Raw genomic sequence first — 26,160 nt, forward strand, 5'->3', positions numbered from 1 at the left:
TTCTGTGTAGAATCTCACACTATAAATTAACTACAGATGTCAGATAAATGTACTGCAGTAAAAAATATTATATTTTCCCTTTTAAATGTAGTGAGTATATGGTAGAAGTATAAGGAAATCCCCAATCCTCTGACTAAGGCTTTCTGGCTGTCCCAAAATCTCGGAAAAAAAAACTTAGTGTGATCATGCTTTTGCAGTTGCAGCCCCCACTTCCTGAGAATTGTCCCTTAGCTGTAAAAACACTGAGTCACTGGATATTTTAGAAGCTGTTGAAAACTTATTTGTTTCGTAAGCACTTTACTTGTTTCGTAAGCACTTTGTTTTATAACATATACCTGCAGTTTTAATGCATTTTTATTATTCTCTGTATGGTTTTGATTTCTTTAATATTCTGTTTCTCAGTGACATTGTAGTACCATGGCATGTTGTAAGTACCTCGACATCGAACTTCCGCAAAATACTTGAACAAATGTACTTAGTTACATTCCACCATTGATCTGCACTAATTTGTTAAAGTGCTAAATCCTAAATGTGCTTTTTTGGCATATGTTTATAACTTTATCTCTGTCGGGACTAATATAAAACATTGCATTGTAACCGACTTTAATCAGTCTCCTGTTTTTATTGATTATGTTTTGTGTTTTCTTCAAAATACATGCGGAAGCAGCAGCCATGTTGTGTCCAAACAGAATGGGTCTTTATTCAGGAAGTGAAAGAAAAAAAAGATTGTAATCAACACCCCATTTAAATACAAAACCAACAAAAATAAAAATAAACATGATATTCATTTTGCATATCAAAGAACCATTCAGTAATAATTACAATCCAAACACCCCATAAACCACTTTTGTGAATCTATACACAAACTCTGATTTAGAAATTAGTCACTTTAACAATAAAATTACAAATATTTAGCTTTAAAAATAATTAAACTCAAAATAATATCTTAGCAATTAGCATCTTAAATTTATATATAGTGTATTTCCACATAAAAATACAAAATAATAACAATGACATTTAAATATGAAAAATTATTCCAAGAACTCTGCTACTATTAAACGAAATAAAAACGTGGGATAAAACAAGATGAAATGAAATAGAAATATGCATGAAAAAGTCTCTCCTTTTGTTAGCAAAACACTATCCAAAATAACTACAATCATTTACATCAGTACAAAGATATCTGGATTTAAAAATAGTTGCAATGAAAAAACGGGGTTTATTTTTTTTTCTGACAGTAAAAAATGACACTGTGGATCAGAAATCTGCAAAATATGCAATGAAAAAAATAAATCTGCATTAAAAAGGTTTACACTGTAGTTCTTACTTTTATACAAACATTAGAAACAGTATTGCACGTCACAACACAGATTCGAGGTTAGTCAGCCTTTCAAAATGTGTTATATTCAAGTTTCAGAGCATCTACGAGGACAGGCAGCTGGGGCCTCGATGCAACAGGGGAGAATCTCAAGTGTCTTCCAAGAATATAATAAAACCTTCATGTTTTCCTTCCTTCAAATGAAATGTGTCATGTGTATCAAAATAAGAGTCAACTGTATATCAAAAAACTTTGATGTTGTTACTGATGACATGATTCTTTGTCTTTGAACAGAACTTTTGGACATAATTAGCACAAGGGGGGAAATAAATTGGATAATAGTCCTATTTAAATAGAAAAATACAATCAAAATCAAATAGTTTTTGTTTTTTTTGTCTACAAAAATAGTGAAATAAATATGATTTATACAAAAACAAAGACACATACAGAACAAAGTAACAGTGTTCAACATAGAAAATAGAACCTCACAAAAAACAGCACGAGTCAAGTGTTACAGGTGACGATATTCAAACATGTTCATGAGAACTAAAGCCACAGGCCGGACGACGGGAGCTCGTTCTTTAACTTCGATCACGTCAAACGCCGCTCTGACTCCCCGTCCGCACAACATCCAGACTACATTAGAATATATTAGAAAATATTGGATTCCTGCTCTACTCATACAGAACATAGATAACTTAAGACCACTGCTTCACGCTACATCTTAAATAAGTAATCATGAAAAAATAAAAATTTAATAAATCATCTGTAGAATTATAAATAGGTGGAGGTTTCAGAGGATCCACACTGAAATCACTTAAGGGGGGCGGATAAGAAATAAAACGAGCGGGGAGATAGAAAAGTAGTGCATAATATATATAAAAACACGTCGAAGGGCCAGTGATGGGTAAGTAGTTGACACAAATTAAATGACTCAACTATAAGTAAATAAAACTTGGGAGTTTCATAATGGTTTTGTAACAGTTCACACTTGACGCCTGAACACCGATACAGAGGAGCACACACCGGGGCGTGGAACACAAAAACCACGACGACACGAGAGCGACACACTTGTACAGTACCAAACGGACGGCAGGGCCACCGTCCTCACAAAAAGATTGTCCCTAAATAAGTTTTTTTTTTTTTAGAGTATTTCAAGGGGTCATGGTGGCAACACAAACAAGGAGAGGAGAGTTTCGTCTTTAGCACGCCAAGAGACCAAGTGTCATCGTCCTCGTGGTAAAAACGCACTGAAGAGCTGCAGAGACACTTTATTTTTTCAGTAACAGAGCCAGAGCTTCCCTGGTTTTCACGGCATGAAAGCCTGACCGATTCAACCCCTCGATAAGAGAAGTGGACATGTTCTGAAGGGTCCACTTAAAATAGTTAAAGCTACAGCAGGTAACTTTAGGGAATAACTTTTGTTTAATCGGCTCAAACTGTCGTTATCTCCTGACAGTATACATGAGGCCGATAATCCCTGACAGATCCTGTTTTTCTGGCTCCTGGTAGCAAGAAGCCACCACGCCTTAACAAAAACAATCAATCAGAGCCAGGAGGACTCTCTGAAGGCCAATACATAGTTTCTACAAGGGTCCACTTTGGTCTGTATTACATGCATGTCTTCATCCACCCATGTCCGCAAAGATCTGCAAGGATCAATGTCCGGACATCAGAGTGCAGCCCAGTTTTTGTGACCATTCAGGCGCTGTCAAACCAGCTGCCTCACCACGGTGAAGTTAGTTTCATGTTGGATATTTGAAAGATATTAATATACTGTCAGGATATAGCGACAGTTTCAGCAAACAGGACAAAGTTATTTTTTGTAAAAGTTACCAACTGCAGCTGTGAGTCTTCCGGGCTGATCGAGTCTTTTGTTTGGTCTACGAGGGCGACGCTGTATCAGATTGACCTTTGGAACGACACAAAGATGTGAGACAGGAAGGGTGAAGGCAAAGTCGTTTGGATGTTTAAATTCTCCTCGACATAATCTGTAGGTAACTAAACTAGAGCCTCAGTCTAGACTAAAAACAGTCACACAGCACAGGGACGACACAAACACAAACCACTGAACACCACTCTGCTTCTCGACAGGAGTTTTTTTTTTTTTCCATACAAGCCACCGTGTCACAAAATGATGGCGTCCACTAAGTCTACAGTAGAACCAATATCACTTTTTGTATCGTTAAGTATGTAAACGGATCAAACAACAGATAAACATCAATGCATGCAAGTTTAAATATGTTTTTTTATACTTATTTAGCTTTGTCTGATTTTTTTTTCCCTCGTAGGCATCTGAAATAGATGGTCATGCTACTCACTATAGAATTTCTTGTCTTTAATTATGATTTCAGTGGTTTGTTTTTTGTTTGGTTTTTTTCTCAGTGTTTTTCCTGCATGCTATTTGTGTAGCTAAGCCTATTGTCAGAACATGCACTTTCCATGGCAATGGGGGCCATTAGTGGTTGAGTGCATACTGCATTTCATTTTACATGATTCTGCTTTATAAATGGCATTAAATATAATACCTACACATCTATTCATATATATGTATATATAGCAGCGAAGCTTCTAAAATAGCTTGTTAAGTATAAATGTTGAATACATTTAGCAGAAACCAGATTTAGTATTTTGAGGTATCACTCTACGGGTCGGTATGAGCGCAGAAACAACCCTATCGCCTTTTTGTTTTTCATAAACTCTCTAACAAGGAGAAAGAGCCCATGGCAACGTTAAAAAACAACCGTTTTGTTTCGCGGCAGAAAATGTGTCAATTTTTATGCTTCCTATCTTTTTGCTACCTTTGGTTAATGACCTGGGGCCGGCGTCGACATTTAGAGAATCAAGGATTTCCCAGAAACAAGTGTGCACTACACGCACTGTTGGGGTGGCTAGCAGCAGACAAACAGACAGACAAGCTGCCCCCATGCAAAAAACATTCCCATATCTACTTTAAATCTCACATACAAAAATAATAATAATAAAAAAACCTACAAAAATCAATCTCTTTTTTTTAAATCTCCTCTTAGAAAAGATGAAAGTACCACAAAAGAGTTGTAGAGTTGTCAGCCTGAGATGTGAGGGGGGTTTTGGTGAAAAACTGAGGCTTGTGGTGTTTGGCTGCTACAAAAGATATATAGATATATATAGTATATACTGTATAGTGTTACATACTCGATTATACTGATAGCTTAGGAGAGCAGGAGAGGCAGAGCGATGCTCTTTTTCCTGTTAGCCAGTGTTTCATTCCCCTCCCCTCTGACTGTGTCGCCTCGGCTGCGGTCGCACCTCTAGTTCCAGCGGAAGTGAATCTGACGCGGGCGGTCGGCTCCCTCTTTGACCAGCGGCTTGTGAAACTCTCGTCCGGCGCGGGAGTGGATGTTGGCCCAGCAGAACTCGCAGTAGTACTGCAGACAGGTGACGTTAGCACAGAAGAAGGGGGCGAATTTCCCTCCGCAGCGTGCACCCTGACACTCATCACAAAGCTGATCATCCAGGACATAGGGCTTCACCTCCACCTGCACACACACACACACACACACACACACACACACACACACACACACACACACACACACACATTTAACCCTGTGACACCTGGATCAACATCTGTTTTCTTTGGCTGCGTTCAGATGCCTTTCACAAGCATTTAAAACTGAAACTTGAGCAAATTGATTTGATTTCTTTCAAAAACATGGTGGAAAAAGGGAATCAGCAACTTGGAAATGTCCTGAATAATTAGCTAAATCTGACCTGAAAATTAGCTTTAAAAAAAGACAGAGAGAGACAGAATTGTTATAAAATAACTAGGGGAAAATATTGTGATAACTACATTTATAGATATATATTCAAAATTAGGTTACAGAAAAAGAATATCATTATAGTTCTATCTATAATTTTTATTTTATCACTTTTCAGGTCATTTCCTGTTTTTATTTTTCATTTTTTGTGCTAATTTCAGGTCATTTTCTTGTAATGTTTTACTAATTTCTCACTAATTTTTGGGTCATTTCTTGCTGAGTTGCTCATTGCCTTCTTTTAGTGTTTTTAGAATAAATCAAGCTAACTTGCTCAGGTTTTAAAAGGTTAAGGAAGACATGAAAGTGCATTAAAAACATACAGTGACAGATAAGTGTGGGTTCATAAAAGGGCAGGGCAAACAGCAGCAGAGACTGAGGAAGCTAATTCAATCAGCACTAATAAGCTTTCCGTCACTATGGCAACAAGCTGCTTGTCACATAAACACACACCTGCATTCACACATTGTGTGAATGACACATCCGAATAACGCCTGAATCATATGCACTTTCTGAAAAATAAGAAAAGTGTTAATGAAGGGGAGGCTGTACCCGCTTGTCAATGTCTCCGTGCTGCAGCTGCACGAATCTTGCGCTGATGGCAGCGATGTAACTCTGCTGATTGGAGAAGGCCACACGCCCCGCACCCTTCGGGTACTTCAGCTCCGGATCGGTGTCAATGCCCGCGTAGCACACTCCGCCATACAGACGATCCATAATCATGGCCAGCTCGACTAGTCAGAGAGAAGCGCAAAGCTGTCAGACTCTTGTTGTGGACGGGATTTCACGTCACACTCGTAAAACACACAGCTGATGGTTTATTCACACATGCACATGTCTATCAGGGCTGCACAAGTCTAGAATAGACTAGAAAAGTGATAGAAAATTGGTTGAAGAAAAAACAAAATGTGTGTAATTACTTGCTCTCAGGGGGCGAGGGACGCCTCCCACAAAGATGGTCTTGCGGGGATCGAGGGGCTGAGATCCGTCCATCACAAAATCACTGTCGCTCAGGTTCCAGGGTCGAATTTGCACCTGGGGTCAAGATCAAATTTAACTTTAAATCCACTCTTTCTATACTACTACTACTAATAATAATAATCTTTATTTATAGAGCACTTTTCAAAGAAGGAATTCAGCTCAAAGTGCTTCACAATAAAAAAATGCAACACAAAAAACAAGACATGAAATAATGATAAGATTCAAAAGTCAAAGTAAAAAGTAAAGAGACCAGTAAGAACAGTAGAAATACGAGAACTGATATAAAATAATATTTAAAAGAATTTCATTAATTAAAAGCCAGACTAAATATAAGTTTTTTCAGCTGTCGTTTAAAAATGTTCACAGAGCCCACTTCTTTTATAGCTTTTGGAAGGGTATCCCACAATTTTGGAGCATAATTAACAAAAGCTGCACTTCCTGTTTTCTTGCTTATAATTGTGTGTATTTAAAAACCCAGCAGCAGAAGATCGAAGGATTATAGAACGACAGAAAGTCTGTCATGTAGGCAGCTCCCAAACCTTTAACAGCTTTAAAAACAGGTAAAAAAAAAAAGCACCTTAAAATCTATTCTAAAAGCCATACAGGAAAATATTAAATGTCAGCTCTGTGTTTGTTCAGTTTGCTGTTGGACTCACAGGTTTGTCCTTGATGGTGGGGCTGGAGACACACAGGTAGAGCTTCCCGTCCTCCTCCATGCAGGCTTCAATCAGAGCCTGCACCGAGCTCTCCTCCTGGAACAGCAGGAATGCGTATCCTAGAAAACACACACGTTCACAGCCTCAGTGTGCGCGTTCAACACAAAGAAATAAAGACTGTACCCAAAATCCCATACTGACATATCATGTCATTCACCAAAACTATATGTGAGACTTTTTTTTTGTATATCTGAAACCTTTGTATAAAACTAATAGTTCGTGTATTGCATGCTTTCATCTGTACCTTTAGGTGGAAAGTAGGATTTGCTCTCTGCTTTGTGAGGCCAGTCCACCACCAGGTGACCAAAGCGACGGAAGCTTGACGTTATTTCATCTGAGAGAAAACAAAAAACAAAAAAAAATCCAGGTCAAGATAAATAAATATGGTTTCCAAATAGAAGAGGGTGAAGAGGCTGTGTTATCCTCACCTTCATCTATGTCGGGGGGCAAACCTCCCACGAACACCTTGCGGGAGAAGCGCTCGATGCGTTCCCCGTTTTGGTGGGGGTAACAGTTGGGGGAGCCGAGGACTCCTGGGACACCCTGGTTGCCGTGGCCGTCATCGAGGAGATTGTCATCGATAGGGAAGAGAGAGGAGCGGCCTGGTGGAGAAAACAAAGCAGTTAATGCTCCAGCACATGTAAAGCATTCACACAAACACACACAAGCAGAGACACAAATCACAAACGTGTAGCTAAACTATCTGCCTCATTTTTATGAAGTCTGTTTAAGATCCAGAGGAGAGGCTGTCTATGGAATCATGTTTGTGTTTTTATTGCAGTTTTACGCTGAGTGGTCAGGAGACAAAACACCACTTCAGAGTATTACATAAAATTAGTTTTTGTTTGTTTTTTTGTTACATATCTGAGACAGAGAAATCATGTGTGCTGCACCCTGAGCTGTGGCAGATGAAGCAGGCGCAGAGAGGCAGGCTGTGTGGCAACAAGCTGTTAACATCGCTCAGCAGTATGAAGCCCCAAAGTGTTCCAGAAAATAAATATTTAAATAATTGATTATATTCATGTGAATGAATTGTATAGAATTATTATTTTAAAAAATATGAGAAATATTTTAAGAAATCTAAAGACAAAAATAAAGAATCATACTGTATTTACAGTTTCTTTAAAATAAAAAATATTTTTCCCCAAATTACACTTTTATTTATTTATTTATTTTCATTTTTTTGCAAATTTTCAACAGGCTTATTTGCATATATATAGAGAGAGATAATTAAAATATATATACTGTATATTACATAATTTATTCATAAGATTATCTATTCCTATTGTCTCCATTTATTATACATTGATGTAATATATATTGTAATACTGCAGACTTTGGGGTTCCATAGAGCAGAGGCACAATTGATAAACATGACCAAACCTGAAGCCCTTTACATTTTGCACGTCTGGATAATAAAACAATACAATTATTGACTTTCTTTTTTGTATTTTTTGACAGCCAACAATAATTTGTTTGGCAAAACTTAAACTTACAATTGTATAATAATGCTACAAAAAAAATAAACAACAAAGTTTTTCTAAAAAAAAGATTTAAGGCCTCAGTTTGGTTTCCATTTAAGCAATAAAGCATGCCACAAGAGAGAAAAAGCCACAAGGAAAAAGACGTGTTGTAGAAAGCTCAGTTTACCTCGACGTCTCCCATAGCTCCTGGCTGCATGTAGAAGAGTACAGAGTACAAGTTTCAGCTGTGCACACATTCTCAAATAAGTGCATGTATCTTTTTAAAGTTATCTCATGACCTCTTTATATCATTTCAGTTAAATAAACTGTCAGTCAAAGAAAAGTGCACCAAACTGACTTGTTAATACTTTAAACAGCTGAGCTTACATCCCTCAGAGACCCAGAACAAGATTTATATTTTTCCAGCTAAAAAAAATCATTTTACTGTTCTAAAATCTCATTTAACTGCTCCATAGACACTCAGCTTTCCCTTTTCCATAAAATGTGCCAGCTCTGTTGGAAGTTGTTTGGAAAACCAGAAACATAAACTTGTCAGGGTCCAACTCCACATTTGTTACATCACTGAAAAGCCCTGAGTGTCCTCTGTCAGGGACAACAAGGCTCATCTTAGCAACATGCTTGGCCTCAGAGACGTGAGCCAAAAAAGCTGAAGATGAAGTAGCTCATTTCTGGGTCTCAGGAGGAAACAGTATACAATACCAGAGACAATAAAAAGCACGCTCAGTTATTTGGAAATTCTCTCTGACCCAGATTTGTGTCCTGTTGAGACTGTTATAAAACTAGAAATTATTTTTGACATCAACATGACGCGTGTCCACATGTGAGACATAAAAAAGAGTCTGCCGATCCTCATTTACTCTAAGTGGCAATGAAAATTTACATCTTAATAAATGGGTGTAACAGTTTTGTTTGTGGTGCGTTCAAAGGCCTGAGGTGACTTTGTATAACAATGGAAACACTCCTTATCTTGTGAGCGCCATCAGAAAGCATTAGTATGGCAGATCTTGAGTTTGAGTTAATAAAAAGCACAAAGTCACTAGCAGAAAAAAGAGTTTGAAAATGCAACAGTTATGGTATATTATAAAACATAAAATGCATTGATAGCTCCCAGAGTTGCACCACAGAAACATTTTGATAACAAATGGCACTTTCTGTAAATATACTGTAAGGATTTGTTGAAAAATAGAAGGAAAAAAAAAGAAATACTAGTAGATATTCTCTTTTATACACCAGATCGACAACATGTCACCTAGTGTTACCCTATAATACCACTGTGAGTCTGGTGAGGGAGTCTAATGAGGCTTTAAGGCCCAGACACACCAAACTGGCATCAGAGAACTAGTGGTGACGAAGGCCGACTGCTGCGTCGCCTCACGTCGGCCTTTAAGTTGCACCTGAATACACCACAAATACATCTGCAAATTAGCGTGTGCATTCTGCACCTGTGAGAGGAAATAACTCTCCATACCAGCAGGAGATCGTAAACTACTCATCATTCAAAACATGAAACCCAAAGATCGATATCACGGATTCACTAGTTAGACAGGGCGACTAGTGCCAACAGTGCAGGACACACCACCAAAACTATGGCGACAGAGGCTCACAGACGGCCTCACACCGGATCCACACAACACACAGAAGCGCCCTGATGTGTTAATCGCCCGTCAGCAGTCGCTGACAGTCGTTGGCTGTTCACACCAGGCGCGCATATCTCTGTACTGGTCAGCAGTGATTCTCCTTCTCTGCTTCTTTCTAAATAGCTCAGTTTTTAATGAGTTTTTAATTTATTAGCACATGGTAAATATCCTTTGTTCTCTTAAAATCAGGTTGTGTTGTTAATGTGCACATTGGCTAACTATAGTCTTGAATTCGTCCTGTCAGTCTTCCGGTTTCGATTTTTGAATGACAAATAAAGACTACCACCGCCTGCCGGTGTGGAGAGTTTTTTACACTTGTGCAGGCACAGATTATTTTTGCTAATTGGCCATTGGCTGTAGCATTTGTGGTGTGTTGAGAGCAACTTTTTGACCAAGACACATATGACGTGAAGCGTCGGAAGTCAGCATTTGTTGCCATTTGTTCTTTAATGTCAGTTTGGTTAGTCTGGAGCTTAATGAGGCTTAATAGTAACAGTGGAAGCATTATGAGTGATGGAGACACAAGATGTGTTTCCATCCAGCTGTTTGAAAATGCAGCTGGATTGAAATGAGAAATTGTAAAACACAAAATATTACTCTTGGATGAAGTGAAAAAGTTGGTGTATGAATATGCATATATGTGTATGTGCAAAATGCAACAAAGAGCGATGGACACAGATTTGAGGAATAAACCACGAGGCATGCGATTCTAACATCCACTGCAGCTGCTGCATAATTTGCTGTTTCTTTTGCCAATTTTCTGTAAATTTGCTCTTTTTTGGAAGGAAACCTGACAACAGAGGTAGATGGTGCTAAAAGATAATTACCATTGAGCATGAGTAGGCCATCAGCCCCGGGGTTAGGGCATCCCACACGGCCTGACATGAGAAACAGAAATACACACACACACACACACACACACACACACACACACACACACACACACAAAAATAGGGATGAGACACAGAGCAGATGGAGAGGACAGGGCAAGGCCAAGATGTGTACATGGGAGCAAGAACACACACACACACACACACACACACACACACACACACACTCACACACACACACACACGCACATAGAGCCTCCCTGTAAATGTGTTACAACAGCCTTCTCACATGTCTACAGCGAGCACTGCAGTCAGCGAAGTGAACAAAGCTCTTTTTATCCCCAAATTTACTTTGAGCTGAAAATATGAGAAAACAGGCAGAATGAAACACTTCCTTTGTTTTTTTATCAACACTAAAACACTTTGATAGGTGTCTACGGACGAAACGGATCATTTCTTTCTCAGTTTTGGAATGGAAAGAATGGAAATCGATTCAGGTTGTCAGTGAAATATCAGCCGGCCTGCAGTGTGTAATAGTGTAATATTCAGTTACATTTTTGTCAGATTGTAATTCTTGCATCTGACTATTTTTGTTTGTGATACTGTATAATAATAGACTGAATGATTGAATGTTTTGTTCTGCATCAATTTAAGTAATTTTTTGACGTGCCTGTTTGATGTGATCTCACAGAAATCTGTGAAATGAACAAACGTTTGTAGTTGGGTTGAGGCACCAGAACTACTCGGTTAGGCTTTAAAAAGATAGTGTTTTTGGTTAAATTAACGTAAAAATAAAGCTTGTTATGTTTGCGGCATAAGTACGTCGTGAAGTAAAAGATGTGAACGTTGACTTTAGTTTCACACGGGACACAAACAGTGGGATGGCATAAGATTTTGGTTGTGGAAAATCCGTATATACTGTGAGTATTTAGCCATTTATCCCACTGTCAGGGTGTAAAGCTGCCCATTTTGATGTGACCACTGGGTGGCACCAAAATCAGAAACGTTAAAATTCAACATAGCAGCTATAAATATCACCTGTAAATGCTACAATCTATTAAAAACTTTCTATCTATTTTGAAGATCTTTCATTTGGGGGCTGCTGGTCAGAGTACTGTACACTGTTTTGTTAGCTGTGGCAATGCTATAAATGGCAGAGCCCGCCCTCCCTCCCATCTCCTCTCTTGGCTGTCATACACAGTGTGTGAAAGTGTGATCACGTCTAAAATTAGTCCAGATCCCCCTCTCTCTGCTGTGCACACTGGCCCATGTCCTCTCCATCTGCTGCGGCAGGAAAAACAAGAAACTTGCCTGAGAGAGGAGGGCACAGGTCGAGTCTGGGTCTACAAATAACCAAAACCTGCGCAAGAATTGTGTTGCATATGCCAACACATAACAACCGCATGCGTGTTTGTTGATATTTCTGGGTCATATTTTTGAAGTGAAAGTTTAGCCGGCCTGTGAGGCTGTAAATGAGCTACAAGCAGCCGTCTGCAGGAGAGGAGGGTGAGAGCGGTGCGGTTATTTGACACTGCTCCTCTGATGTCCAGCAGCTGAGCCCAGGAGGCCGAGGCAGTGTCACACTACAGCACACTCTCCGCTTGCTACTGCCAAAACATGAGGAGCAATTCAAAAGAAATCCATGATAATTTATACATCTTTTAGTTTAAAAAACGCAAGTGATGTGTGATATGCACTGAAAACATCTGTTACAAAATGGAACAGCAAAGAAAAGCACCATCACATCTCTCCTCCGCTCCTTACTCAGCTCAGGTCAGGTTAAGCAGCGACAGGATCAGAGCTGGAAGGTCATGTAAATGTGCAGCTGGTGGCAGAAGTATTAAGCTCTCAGCAGGGACAAAATAAGCTGGTGTGCAGAAAAACAACATAGGGAGCAACGGGCCTGTCACTTCCCTGCACCGAGTCACTCCGCGCGGCGTCAGGCCTCCTCACCGAACACGATCACCTCCGCACCCCCCAGACGCAGACGGAAAGGGAAAGGCAATCTTACCTTTCATCGGATCGTGCTCGGCTCGCATGATGTCGATCAGAGAGCTCTCCAGGGAGTGCATGTTCAGACTGTCGTACATTCTGGTGCGGTCCTAAAAAACAGAGATGTGATGTGTTTAATGCCACACAGTCAGAGGTGACACGTCACGATGCGAGTCCTCACGTTTCTAACACACTTTTGTGATTTGGCTTATGAACAATAACGCCTCTGAAGTGTTGGTATTTGGCTTAAAATGTAAGAGATTTAAGAGAGTGAGTAGCTCACGCTTGGATTAACATTCCTTCCGTATTTATTCACTTCAGGGGTCTGAAGGTATATTATGAGCGGCCTATAGGACGGAGTCCCCGGTAGGATCTCTGGACTTGTTCCCAGAGACACTCAGAGAGAGAATGGAAACCAAAACCAGGAGTGGCATTTAGCTGCAGAGCTGAGAGGGAGGTTATGAGCTCATCAGCAGGCCGGTGAGACCGTTCTCCTTAATGATGAACTATGATGAACTCATATGGTAATATACTGGTGACTAGCGTACCGCCGTGCGCCTATCCTGCTTCACCACACCTAACATAGCGCAGGGTAAAGGTCATTTCTTCAAACTTTGACAGTGATGCATTGTAGGTTGCCTCATGTGCCTTTTAAGTACTTTTCCAGAACAACAGTGACAGTTATTAACCCTTAGAGGCTGTTTTGTGCATTTTACAAGCTTTTCATTCTTCATTTTTTGATAATTTTGGATGTGTTCATGCATATGGCATACATTTTGGCAAGACTGTGTATTTTTGCTTAATATAGGAATTTCCAGCTAAGCTCCAACAATAATCTAAAATTACACTGTGTAAACAAAATTTGTTGCGTTCCTACTATTAAAAAACATTCAAACTGCAATGTTTGATCCCACAGCCATCAAAACCTTAAAAAATACATTATTATTTATGGGTTTTACTCTAGGCTTTTGTCTTTTTGTCTTTGACATTTGACATATCCTCGGCTGTGATAATAAAAAAAAATCATGTGGTATATTGCCAAAAAAAAACAATTTTTTTAAATTTCAGAACACAGTGGCATCATGAGAAAAACCTGCCATTTAAGGGGTTAAATTCTGAAAATAAATGAATATTTGATGTTTATGATTAGATTTACGACAGATTCAAGTGACATTACTTGAAGCAATTGATCAGACTACAACAAGATTCTTTATACACTGTTTTCCACGTACGCAGCATTACTCCAAAAACATCTGTGACAGACTTATGTGACAACGTTAGTAAGACTATTAGTAAGACCAAAATGTGTGTCCACAAAAAGACTTTACTTGTTTGCCACAAAGGGACGATAAAACACACAGCTGAGGGAGTCATGATGCTCGGTGGATATTCTTTTTAGCTAGAATAAAGTGTGTCAGGGAGATGGTATGCATTATAATCAGTAACCAAGTAACCAGCTTTCCTACAACCACAACACTCGCTGAGTCTCTCTCCTCTTTTTCTCGGTCCACCTCTGACCGATGGCTAAAACATGACACAGCAGAGATGTGTCACTGACTGCCAAACATTAAACAGAGAGGAAGGAAGGAAAAGACTTGGAATCTGAAAAATTCTGGGTCCGGCACTGTTTATGGAAATTAACAATCCACGGAGTCGGGCCTGTTTCCTGGAATAGGAAGCGCAGCACTTCTTGGCACTGATATCACTAATAAATTGAGCTCATAGCAACAGTAATACCATTTGGTGACAGCATTATTTAGGTGATATCATTATTCTAGTCTGAGTGAGTCACTGTAATGAATATCTTTTCTTTTAGCAGTTGTTAAAATGGGCCTCTATCCTTACACTGAATGTATAAATCTAATATAAGCGGACACTGTGTCTGCATACATTTAATTTATTAACAAAGTTTGCCGTTTCATGGCTTTTACTAAGCATTAAATATGTGTCCTCGAGTAAAAACACTTCACGATTAGCTGTACTCTGTGACACAATCTCTTTTCAAGAAGTAAAAAAACTGTTCAGTACAATAATATACGATCAGTTCTTAGCAGTGAAAGCCTTTTACATAAAGCTTCACCAGCCTGTGACTGACTGACTGTTTTTACACAAGAATTAAAACCTCATTTTGAGCTTATTACTCACACTGTGAAAAAAATAAATAAATAGTCACAGAAATAATAAACTACAAATAAATTAAACAAAGACAGTGACACTGTGGGCTTTCAGGAAGTAATGTTGCATTGATTTAAAGACAGTAGTCCACTTAGTGTCCTTTAGTGTTAAACTCTTAAAATACTGGTCCTGACTTAAATATTTGGAATTTCTACAAGAAGTTTATTAACCGTTAGGAACAGTTTGGCGTATTTTACGCTGTTTTCATTAGTAATTTTTTGGATCATTTTGGATGTGTACATGCATATGACAAACATTTTGACAGAATTGTGTATTTTGTTTAACCTTACAATTTCCAGTTCAGTTCCTACAATAAATCTAAAATACACAGTGTTAACAAAGCTGATACATTCATACTGTAAAGTGCAAAAAAATGTGCCACTTAAACCCATTCAAACTGCAGTTTTTGATCCCACAGCCATAAAAGCCTAAAACATGCCTTGTATTATTTCTGGGTGTCATTCTGGGCTTTTGCTTGGAATTTGTAATTTTTACTATTTTCCTCCTGATGTCATTTTCACAATATTTGGCATATGGCAAAAAAAACCAAACATGCTATTTCCACCAGGTGCACTGTCAATGTTTGACATATCTCAGACTGTGATCATCAAAGAAAAATCTACTTTGCTTGTAATATATTGAAAACAATTCATGTTTGTGTTTTTTTTTTTCATCTAAAAATATAGTGCCATCATGACATAAAACCTGGCATAAGAAGGGTTAAAATCCTTTAAATGAATGAATATTTGATATTTATGATTAGGATTAATGTTGATTAAAAAATGAACTCACTGAAAGTAGAAAATCATATAAATACATAATATTTTTATAGCCTGGTTATATTAAAGCAGGCCCTGATGGTCGGTGCATGTGGCTGACAGACTTCAACCAATGTGGTACATCTAACATGGAATAAGAGTAACTTCTGTTTGCTTCATGAATGCACAGAAATAGATTTAACAGTCTTGCCACCTGAAAAAGATCTCACCTACAAGATGCTTGTTTCCTGAAATGAAATCAGCCCAGCCCCCACTTTGTGACACCTTTGGTGAAACCTACAGAGCAAATCAATCCCAACTCCTCCCATGTGATTGAAATGCAAACCATACTGCACCTTTTATGGTAATTAGCATCTACACACCACTACGTGTGTGTGAAAAACCTCTTTCTCTCAGTTTCTCTGCTGATAAAAAGAACTCTAATTCCTAATTCTTTAATATAAAGTTTGCTTTGATATCGCTCTGCGCGCAAAATGCTTTTCAAAATCAAGCTTTTTTTTAAAAAATATTGTACATTCATATTATTTTCTACTCTCACTGAATTAATTTTCTTAACTAACATCAGTTCTAATCATGAATATCAAATATTCGTTAATTTTCAGAATTTTAACTCTTTAAATGCCATTTTTCTTTTTTATGATACCACTATCTTTTAGATGAAAAAACCCACAAAGAATGAATTATTTTCAATATACTACATGCGAAGTATATATTTTTAATTATCACAGTCTGGAATATGTCAATGATTTGCAGCAACATTGATTGTGACAGTGTGGCTGGTGGAAATAGCATGTACTTTCACAATATGCCAAATATGGTAAAAATGACATCAGGTAGAAAACAGTAAAAATTACAAATTCCAGGGCAAAAGCTCAATATCACACCCAAAAATAATACAATGCATGATTTTTTTATGCTATGATGGCTGTGGGATCAAAAGTTGCAGTTTGAATGGGTTTCAATGGCACATTTTTTGCTCTATGCTGCCATGAATGTAACAATTTTGTTTACACAGTGTATTTCAGACTTATTGTAAGAGCTGAGCTGGAAGTTCGAAGATTTAACAAAAATGCATAATCTTGCCAAAATGTATGCCTTAAGCATCAACACAGCCAAAATTATTTAAAAAATGAAGAATTATAAGTGTGTAAAATGCGCCAAACAGTCCCTAAGAGTTACGTTTGTTTAAAAACACACATCCTCATCATTCTCTTTGTCCAATCTATAATTCAAATGATTTAGTTTGCTGCTGTTACGAGATCTTTCCCACCTTTAAACCACTGATTCTCACACAAATAAAACCCATTCACAAACAAATTATCCCCCCAAAACCACCAACACATATCCCAAAACACATACCTGCAGGGGCAACAAGGTGTTGCTGTTGCTGTCTGTGCGAAACATGTTCTCCTCTATCCAGGATTTAGGCCCCAGTGATCCGCCTGAGCGTGGGAACTTGGGAGGAGCGATGATGTTGCTGGAGAACGGCTTCTTCAGGGGCGAGACGTGACTGACTGAGCCAGGTACGCCCATGCCACTCCCTCTGCGGTGGTCCCGGCCCCAGGACATCCCCCCGGAGCCCCAGCCGTTCCCCTGGTGACTGCCCCAGGGAGACTGCTTCACCATGGGCTGCACACACAGGAAGAGGAGAGGTGGAAAGTTAAAAAGGTCATGTGCATCCTTTTATGCATTATTTCCATTTCATAATATCCTGTCTTTCTATCCTTTCTTTCCTCTCTGTCAGCCACAGCTTGATCTGCTCCTGTAACGGGTGGGTAGATAAGAAGATTTAAGGCTTTAAGACTAATACTAAGTATCCCGTGCGCTGCGACACCACCAGCGTAACACACTCTCTCTCTACCTGGACCTTGTGTCAACTCTTAAGTATATCATACATCGAATCGCATCGAGCTTAATCTGGCATGCTTTCACGTGAAAATCCTGCTGCTCAGAGGACAATCAACTTTCTGTTTCTCACACACTCAAAACATGATGTGATCTAAATTCCTTTTCTCTTTGTGTCAACTGCAAACAGCCACGGGAGGTCAGATAGTGATATGCTTGATGAATAGTTTTTATTATCTAAAAAAAACAAGGGAATGTAGTGCTGTTAAGGAAATTTAAACTCCAAAAGAGGCTGGATTTTGGATTAAAAGAGGGTTTTATTAATTAATTAATAAATAAGGTTTTCTCTGCTCAATGCTAAATTCCATTAATTGCATGCATCAGTGTTATGTGGAATTATTTTCATATTTGTTCATTAATGTTATGTGAAATTGTCATTTTTTTATTGTTATATGTGCAGTATATCCACGCCCAGGGACAACACATGAAAATTAGCATTGTGCTGTATAGAGTGAAAAACATATATTGAACGCTGTTTGTGTTAAAGGAGCAGTGTGTAAGATTTAGTGACATCTAGTGGCTTGGACTCAAGATTTCAACCAGCTGAAACTTTTCATGATAAGATTTCTTTCAGTGGTCACTGTCCAAGAGGTGTTTACTTTAAACCGAATTATCCAGAGAGGTCTCTTTCTCTCCAAAACAAATGGACCCGCTGATGAAAACCAGTAAAAACATTGAATAAAGCAGTTTCACGCTACAAATCAGTGTTTCTCTTGGAGCGAGGCCGTTAGCCTAGCTCCTGCTAATGTGTGTTTTTTTCATTTTTTCACTTTTAACTTAAGATCCAGATGTTCACGAGGTTTTTACTGGGAGCTGAATTATCTGCAGAGGTCTCTTCATCTCCAAAACAAACTGACCCTGTGAACAGATATCCCCATCCAGAGCCAGTATTGGGTTTGTCCTTTCTGGGCTACTGTAGAATCATGGCGGTGCAACATGGCGGACTCCAGAGATGAGGACACGATATAAGCGGCTCATTTTAAGGTAACAAAAGCACAACAATTCTTACTTTTAGGTGATTATACCCTCAATAAAACATACTTGGTATATAAAATTCTAATTCTGGCAATATATTCACCTAAATCCTACACACTGGACCTTTAATGTGTTGATTCATTGATTGTGGATGTGATGCTTGGACCAACAGTGTGGATTGTCTTTGTCTTTTAAAAATTATACTTACAAAGCACTTGTAATCAAAGTCAAAAGCAAAAGCATGGATGCACTTTACAGAACACACACACAACGTACAAATCACATGAGAAACCTGAGGCCAAAGGCTGCAAAAAAACACATAAGCCCCCAAAACACGAAGACCACTGCATAATCTATTGCTTGTCTTTCATCAGGGTCCCCTAACTGTCTGTAAACACAACACACAAACACACACCTCTGAGATACTAGACGCCTTCATTTCACCCAAATAAGCCTCCATTTAGGACACCAAACCCTGCAAGCCTTTGTATTCCCACTGACTGAACCACAAGACAGGGATGGTCCGCTGCCATGTGACTGCATCCCACTGCCAGCTTCCACAGAGAACAACAGTGAGATTCAGTGATGCTCCCTTGTTCCCCTCTTCGCCCCTCCCTTCCTGTGCCTCCAGAGTAGTGACTCCAGCCCTCGCCGAGGACATGACAAATGCATTATGAGTAAAAAAAAGACTTCTTGTACTTCAAAGACTGCAAGTATACGCACACAAAACTCGAAGTCTAATTCTCCAGCAGGGATATTCAACTTGCTTTGCCTGGGGGCCACTTTTATGAAATGACAGGAGGCCAGGGGCCAATCGCAACAGCTTTATACATGTTTCTAGGGCTGTGACATTTCTGGGATTTTAGGAGATTTCTCGGATTTAGGGACGTTTCTAGGATGTAAGGCGTTTCCAGGATTTTAGGACGTTTCTTGGATTTTAGGATGTTCATAGAATTTAAGGACATTTTCTAGGATTTCAGGACATTTTTAGGATTTTAGGAGATTTCTCGGATTTAGGGACATTCCAGGATTTTAGGCCATGTGTAGGATTTTAGGACATTTCTGGGATTTGAGGTCATTTTTAGCATTTTAGGACATTAGTGGCTTAGCTGGGACCTCTGTCTGGGGGTACAGGGATCCTCCACTGCCACTTTTTTGATAAACACTTTATTTTGATGCTGTGCTATGCACTCTGATACTACTAAAAATACCATTTCCAGTGTGAATCGGTTTTGAATGTGTGAATTAGAAAATGGCTGGGGGGTCACCCAGCACCCTATCAGGGCCAGATTTGGCCTGCAGGCCGTAAATTAAGTATCACAGCTCTGGTGTCACAAGATGCTCTGTAACCCGAGGACATGGTGGTGGTGTAAAATTATTGGAAACTTAACATGTTGATTGCTGTGGAGGATCTGAGGCCTAAGTTTTGTTCATCAAACTGTGAGATAAAAGAAACAGAGCTCTCCCCCACACCGTGTCACCCTCATGTGATGTGTGTCCTGCAGCAGCTCACCTGATGTTGGTTGTAGTTGTTCCTTTGCTGCAGGAAGGCGCCCTGCTGCGGATGCATCTGGGGACTGACCGGGGACCTGCGACTCTGCGCCTGCTGAGGGACGTTTATCTGGGGCGAGAAAGGACCGCTGAAGCCCTGCACATTAATCCCGGCGCACGGATTAGCCGACACTGGCGAGAAACTCTGGAAGAAGGCCGGGTTGATGGAGGAGGGGATACCTGGGTAGAAGCTGTTGTCAGAGTCCGTGCTGGGCATCTGGTTAATGGCGTTGGCGTGGATGGGGTTGATGGGTGCGGGAGGGGGCGAGGAGCTGGTCTGCACGGACCACGGGGTGCCGAAACCCGGTATGGAGGGTGAAGACGAGCCTACGCTGGCGCTCTGCAGCTCCTGGGTGGGGAGGTTCGGGAAAGCGGCGCTGAGACCTCCGGACAACATGTTGCCGGTGCTGCTGCTGCTGCTGCCATTGCCGTTATTTATATGGTGGGCGATGGGGGAGTCCATTTGGATCTTGTTTGGGTTTACAGAAGTGGGCGACGGCGACGCAGCATCGGCTTGTTCCGCTGGAGAGCCGCAGGGGTCAGCAGCGCGGTGCTCCGGCTGCCTCTGCGGCAGGTGACTGAAGTGTCTCTGGGGTGGGGGCGACTCTGTGGGGCTAAACTCAGCGTGCTGACTGAACTGCTGATGTATTTTTCGGCTGTGCTGAAGGTCACAGAGAGACTGCGCAGGGCAGAAATGATCTCGATGGAAATCGGGGAAAGCTATCTTCTGGTTCAGATGGTTATAATCCGGAGTGAATGCGCTCGGCTGGCTGTCGGTTTGGTTCCCGGATTTGCTGACCGAGCTGCTGCTGTCCTTCTCCTCGGTGGTTGACGGGGGGATCTGCGTGGTTGTCACCCCCACAGGCTCATCCTGCATGTTTTGCTGATGCGCAGCAGCTGACAGGAACAGCGGGGACGCGGCGGCGCTGCTGAAGGGCGAACCGGGCGCAGGAAACCGGCAGGACGCGGCGTTTTATCCGTCAGCCGGCTAAAACACACCGAATATTAGTAAATATATATCTCAACCACCGTTTCTAAGTGAGGTCTGCTTGATAGGTCTGTGAATAGGCTGCAGACTGACGGCGGAGACAGAGAGGAGGGGGTCTGGCCTACGCAAAAAGTCGGCTCCTTCTGGTGCTACTCTCGTTTTTACTCGGTGATATATATAGCTTTCTTTTATAAATCTAAAGACCGAGGTGTTTCGGCCTTGCTGTAGGCTAGCCTAGCCTGTGCGGTCCATTCCGTCCGACCGTGGTCCCCCCTCCTCTGGTTACCGGCTGCGCTGCTGCGGCAGAGGATTAAAGATCCCCGACTGAATCTACGTCACCGCCGCATCACGCCTCGGTGCGCCCGCCTCCAGCCTCGAGCCCGAGCTGCAAAGAGGACCGCATTGTTTACGTCATTTTTTTTCATTATTCATAAAGTGCAGAAGACCTACACCCTCACCAAGAACCGGAAAGTGGCCTACAGTAGGACGAGTTACACCGAGGGCTTAATCACTGCGAGAAATGTCATGAATATTCCCTCTAGCGCCTCTGTTACTCATTAATGAGTTTGTATTGACCCCAAAGTGGCCTCATGATGTCATGTGCAGAGTGCCCGGCTTAAAATATGTTATAGTTTTGTCATGTTTATACGTGGATACTGTTCATTAAGTTAATGTTAAGCATTTTCCCCCTTACTTACACTATTTTTGAATATATATTTAGGATGGCAGGCACATGTTTATTTTTTCCTTTTTTTTAATTTTTGAAAACTTTCCATTCTAGTTCCACGAGTTGCATACTTCTATTTTTACGTAAGAAGCAAATGGTATAATATACATATATTATTAAATATTTCATAGATTCTGTTAAATATTGTACCATAATACACATATTTATTTATGCTTCTAAAAATTCACCATCTAGTTTCATTAGTTGCAGCATACTGCACGTATTTTTTAAATATATTTTTAGACTCTACATATAAGGCATAGGCTATAATACATATATATTATTAAATATTTTTATATACTGTTAAAAATTTAAGCATAATACACATTTTTTACTACTTCTAAAAATATCCCATATAGTTTCATAAGTTGTAGTATACTACATAAATATTTATATATATTTTTTACACTGAACGTTATAAGAATAGGCTATAATACTCATACATATTATTAAATATTATATACAGACACATATTAATATATTTCTAAAAACTTTCCCATACTCGTTTTAGAAGTTATATTTATATTGTAGCATAATGCACATTTTTTTAAAAGATATTTTTTTGACATACTTTACATATGAGCATAATACATGTTATATGGATAAAAAAAATTGCACACTAGTGTAAACATTGTAAGATAATGGACATATTTTATATTTATATACAGTTCTTATTTTCATTTTTTTTAAAATAATTATCCCTCTATCTGTAGTAGAGGGGATAAATAATTATCTATCTCTATATTCTCCTTATCAAAGCGACTGTAACGTATCCCAACTTCCCCCGTGGATCAATGAAGCATTTCTGATTTATCTGGAAATTGTATTTCCTATTCAACATCGAACAAAATTAAGATTTATCAGTCACACCTTACTTTAAGTCCTACATGACCGTGATTAATTCAATGTTATAAAATGCCATGTCACATTATGATAATCGCGCCATTTTCTTGGCTTCAGATTGAGAGAGTCTCCTGTAAAATGCTGCACCGTGTGGCACACTTTGTTTCGGCTGGTGCGCATCAGTATTCAGTGCACAACCATGGTGCGTGCGTCTGCGCCAGCGTCACTTTACGCACGGACGCCAACAGCTAAATATAGTTTTCTATGTCAGCGCGTGTCAAGGGAGATGAATCTTCATCGGCTGTTTCTGAACTCAAAGCTGACAAGCAATCCCACCATATGATCTGCCTCATAAATGGCCCCCACCACCACCAGCAGCAGTGTATGGCTACTGGCAAATTGCATTTCTGTGTGGATGGTAAGCAGTGAGTGTGTTTGTGTGTGTGTGACTTTGCTCATTTGTGTTTGAGGACTGAAGAGAGCAACAACAAAGGGGTTCAGCCAAAACTCTTCCCCTCAGCAGATGAATAGCAGATGACTTTTATTCAAGTACAAAACAAGTATCAGCTGGAGGAGATGCAAATGAGTAACACTTCAGTTTGTTTGTACAAAAAGAGTAAAAGCTGCATTTATATTTTGGTGTTTTATCCCAGAGCCTTTGGTATGAACAGAAGGGATTATTTGTTGTATAACATAAACAAGACAAGGATCATTTCTCTTTCTCATGATTGGAGCTGAATAAATCATTGCAGCCTCTGTGTGTTAATGTGGTTTCTAATGAGGAAGACAGATACCAGTAGTAGCAAAGCAATGTGCATGATCAACTTACCATCTGCTCGCTGCTAATGATGAGGGCTTATCTCAGCACAAACTACACTCAGCTCCCCACCCTGCATTGTCACGTATACAATGCTTTTATTTCAATCAGAAGCACCTGATCACGAAAGCAATTCATAACCTCGCCTGAAATATTTTTAGACTAAATGTTATAAAGTTTGTTTTTATGATTAATGGAAGTCTGCCAAGTGTACACAGGAAGGGTTTGGAGCACATACATTGTTTGATTCCTTAAAGAATTTCCTGCAAAAGTTTTAACGATGAGAACTTTACATTCCCGTAGTTTTAACAGAGAGGGATGACGTTTTGACGCAGGCCAGCCTGAACGTTAACGTCGCCCTTGTTCCCTCGTCAAAAAGCCTATGAGATATTTCCATTGCATTTTGCAGAAAATAACTGTGGTAAACAAATGTTTATGATACCTACATATTTTTTTCAGCAAAATAATCGCCATAAATGAACACCATGTTCAGGATTTTTGAGGCCTAAATGCTATTGCAAAATGTAATGTAAGGCTCTAACAAACTACATCACTGACGTATTTTATGCCGTAGAACAAAACGTGACAGTCTCTTTAGTTTGTGTTAACCACAGACCTAATTTAAAAGTATAGTTCGCGGCTGTATGAGATACTCAGGTACGGTTAATATATTGCATACAGTAGCTGGCGGTCTGCATGATTCCGGTTTTCAGAAACAGACGGCATGCATCCCACAGCTCAGCGTTACCATGCTGTATAGATGAGTTGATATCAAACACTTTTTTTGCAACTTTAAAAAATGACTACCTAAAAACTACAATATCTGTCTGCTGTGTTGAGGGTGTTTTTGATGTGATGGTTAATTTCAGTTACATCGCGTAGCAGCCGCTAACAGCACTTTCTGACCCAAACAGCAGACCGGCGGCAGATGAGAAATGTAGTGCCAAAGGTAAAGGCTGTGTGACAGCGAGGTAAAGCGGTAAAAAATACTCTAAATATAGTGTCCAATTAGACTATTATTTTTTTCGTAGGCTGTTTTTAAAGAGGCTAAAAAAATGTTTGATATCAACCCCTGTTGCTGATACAATACACTGACTATACATAAGTTTCTCATACAGCCCCACTTCAAAAATGTCAAACTTTAAGGCTTCAACCAAAATCCATTAATTTTGAGACGAGGGAACCGGAGGTGCTGAAATGCTAACTCATTTCTGCGTTTTAGGACTCATTCCATATAGACTCCAATCACTGATGTCTTGATGTTCACTGCACCTTGAGCTATTTTGGGAAGTAAGAAGACCCCCACCCTCCCCCCAAGAAATTCCCCATCATAAGGTCCCAGATGGGACAGTCCCACCAGTGAGGGGGCAGGTGTGGTGGCCACGGATGGTGCTGAGCACCAGTGATTAGCCAGGCCCAGTAAGTGCTGGAGGGAGTTAAATGGGGCAGGCTGCCAGCTGCTGGTGTCTGATGATGATGGGCTGGGGGAGGGGATGAACCAGGGTGGGTGGGGTGGAGGAGGGGGTGGTGTTGAGGGAAGAGAGGGTGGGGGTCCATTCTCTGACTCCCAGCTGCCCTGCAACATACAGACTGTGACACATCAATCCAAATCTGAGCATAGCTCTGCACGTTTGTGCTCACCTTTACATTCAGCTGCTTTCTCTGTGCATGCATGGAGCATATGGAGAAGAAATGCAAAAAAAAAAGACAAATACCACAACATGTCTCATCATGTAGGTGGATGCATCATATTAACCCTTTAAAACCTAGGTCAATAACAGTTTTCATGGTGCATTCAGACATCGTTTACAAGCCATTTGACCCTTTGAAACCTCAGCAAATTGATTTGATTTCTTTTGAAAACATGGTGGAAAAATGACTAACCTGACAAAAAATGCAAGAAATTAGTAAAAGGTAACAAGAAAATTAGCTAAAGGTTAGTTCATAAAGAGGGTTGGACTTTTAGAAAATTCCCCCCAAAAATAGGGAATAGTGTCCAGAAAATTCTTCAATAATTTAATATTTAAAAGCATGTTACAAAAAAATATATAACAAGATATATAAAATAAATATTAAACACCAATCCTTTCTCAGGATATAGGAAGTGTACATCTTGTGTGCCATTGAACAACAGTGGAAATCTTGAGATTTAAATCAGATTTGTCTTTGCCATTTAAACTCATTATGATTAAAGGGTTGGTTCACCCAAATTACATTTTTTCCTCATTAATCTGTAGCGGTATCATCTTTTGCAGACTGTCTTGTTTTAAGTTGTATGTTACAGGAATAAATAAATAAATAAATACACTTTTTTTTTCATTTTCATCTCATTTTTGAGCTTCATCTTCTTAGGTTGCTCATTGCCTTCTCCCTGTGTTTTTTTTTTTTTTTAATAAATCAAACCAATTTCCTTGTTTCAAAGGGATAAACTGAGTGTGAAAAATAAAGCACATAGAAATTTTAATCGGGTTACCGGTTGCAACTGTTGGTTATTAGGAAGCACCTGGCCCACTATCACATTTCACCGTGTTTGCAAAGCTAGCTCTATTTGGGTCTCTGTCAGAGTGGATGGCTGTCACACTGCAGCTGCAGTCGTCATAGCAACAGGTAATCTGCATTTCCTTTTGTGAGGCTGATTACTCTGT

The 26,160-nt window shown here is 39.7% G+C and overlaps 1 protein-coding gene across 4 annotated transcripts; it reads right to left on the bottom strand.

Moving 5' to 3' along the window:
• Positions 1-673: 673 nt before the first annotated feature.
• On the bottom strand, positions 674-21,422 carry cpeb2 (cytoplasmic polyadenylation element binding protein 2). Of its 4 annotated transcripts, XM_042483558.1 has the most exons (11): positions 20,103-21,422; positions 17,069-17,338; positions 12,775-12,865; positions 10,761-10,811; positions 8,463-8,486; positions 7,241-7,414; positions 7,057-7,146; positions 6,753-6,871; positions 6,036-6,150; positions 5,668-5,849; positions 674-4,836 (listed from the first exon to the last, which is right to left on the bottom strand). In XM_042483558.1, the coding sequence occupies exons 1-11, from the start codon at positions 21,015-21,017 to the stop codon at positions 4,609-4,611; spliced, it is 2,259 nt and encodes a 752-aa protein (XP_042339492.1). In that variant the 5' UTR covers positions 21,018-21,422; the 3' UTR covers positions 674-4,608. The 4 variants fall into 4 exon arrangements, with proteins under 4 accessions (XP_042339492.1, XP_042339503.1, XP_042339497.1 ...); XM_042483569.1 differs by lacking the exon at positions 10,761-10,811; XM_042483563.1 differs by lacking the exon at positions 8,463-8,486.
• Between the last annotated feature and the right edge of the window lie 4,738 nt (positions 21,423-26,160).

Source organism: Plectropomus leopardus, chromosome 3, assembly GCF_008729295.1.
Source record: "Plectropomus leopardus isolate mb chromosome 3, YSFRI_Pleo_2.0, whole genome shotgun sequence".
Lineage (NCBI taxonomy): Eukaryota > Metazoa > Chordata > Actinopteri > Perciformes > Serranidae > Plectropomus > Plectropomus leopardus.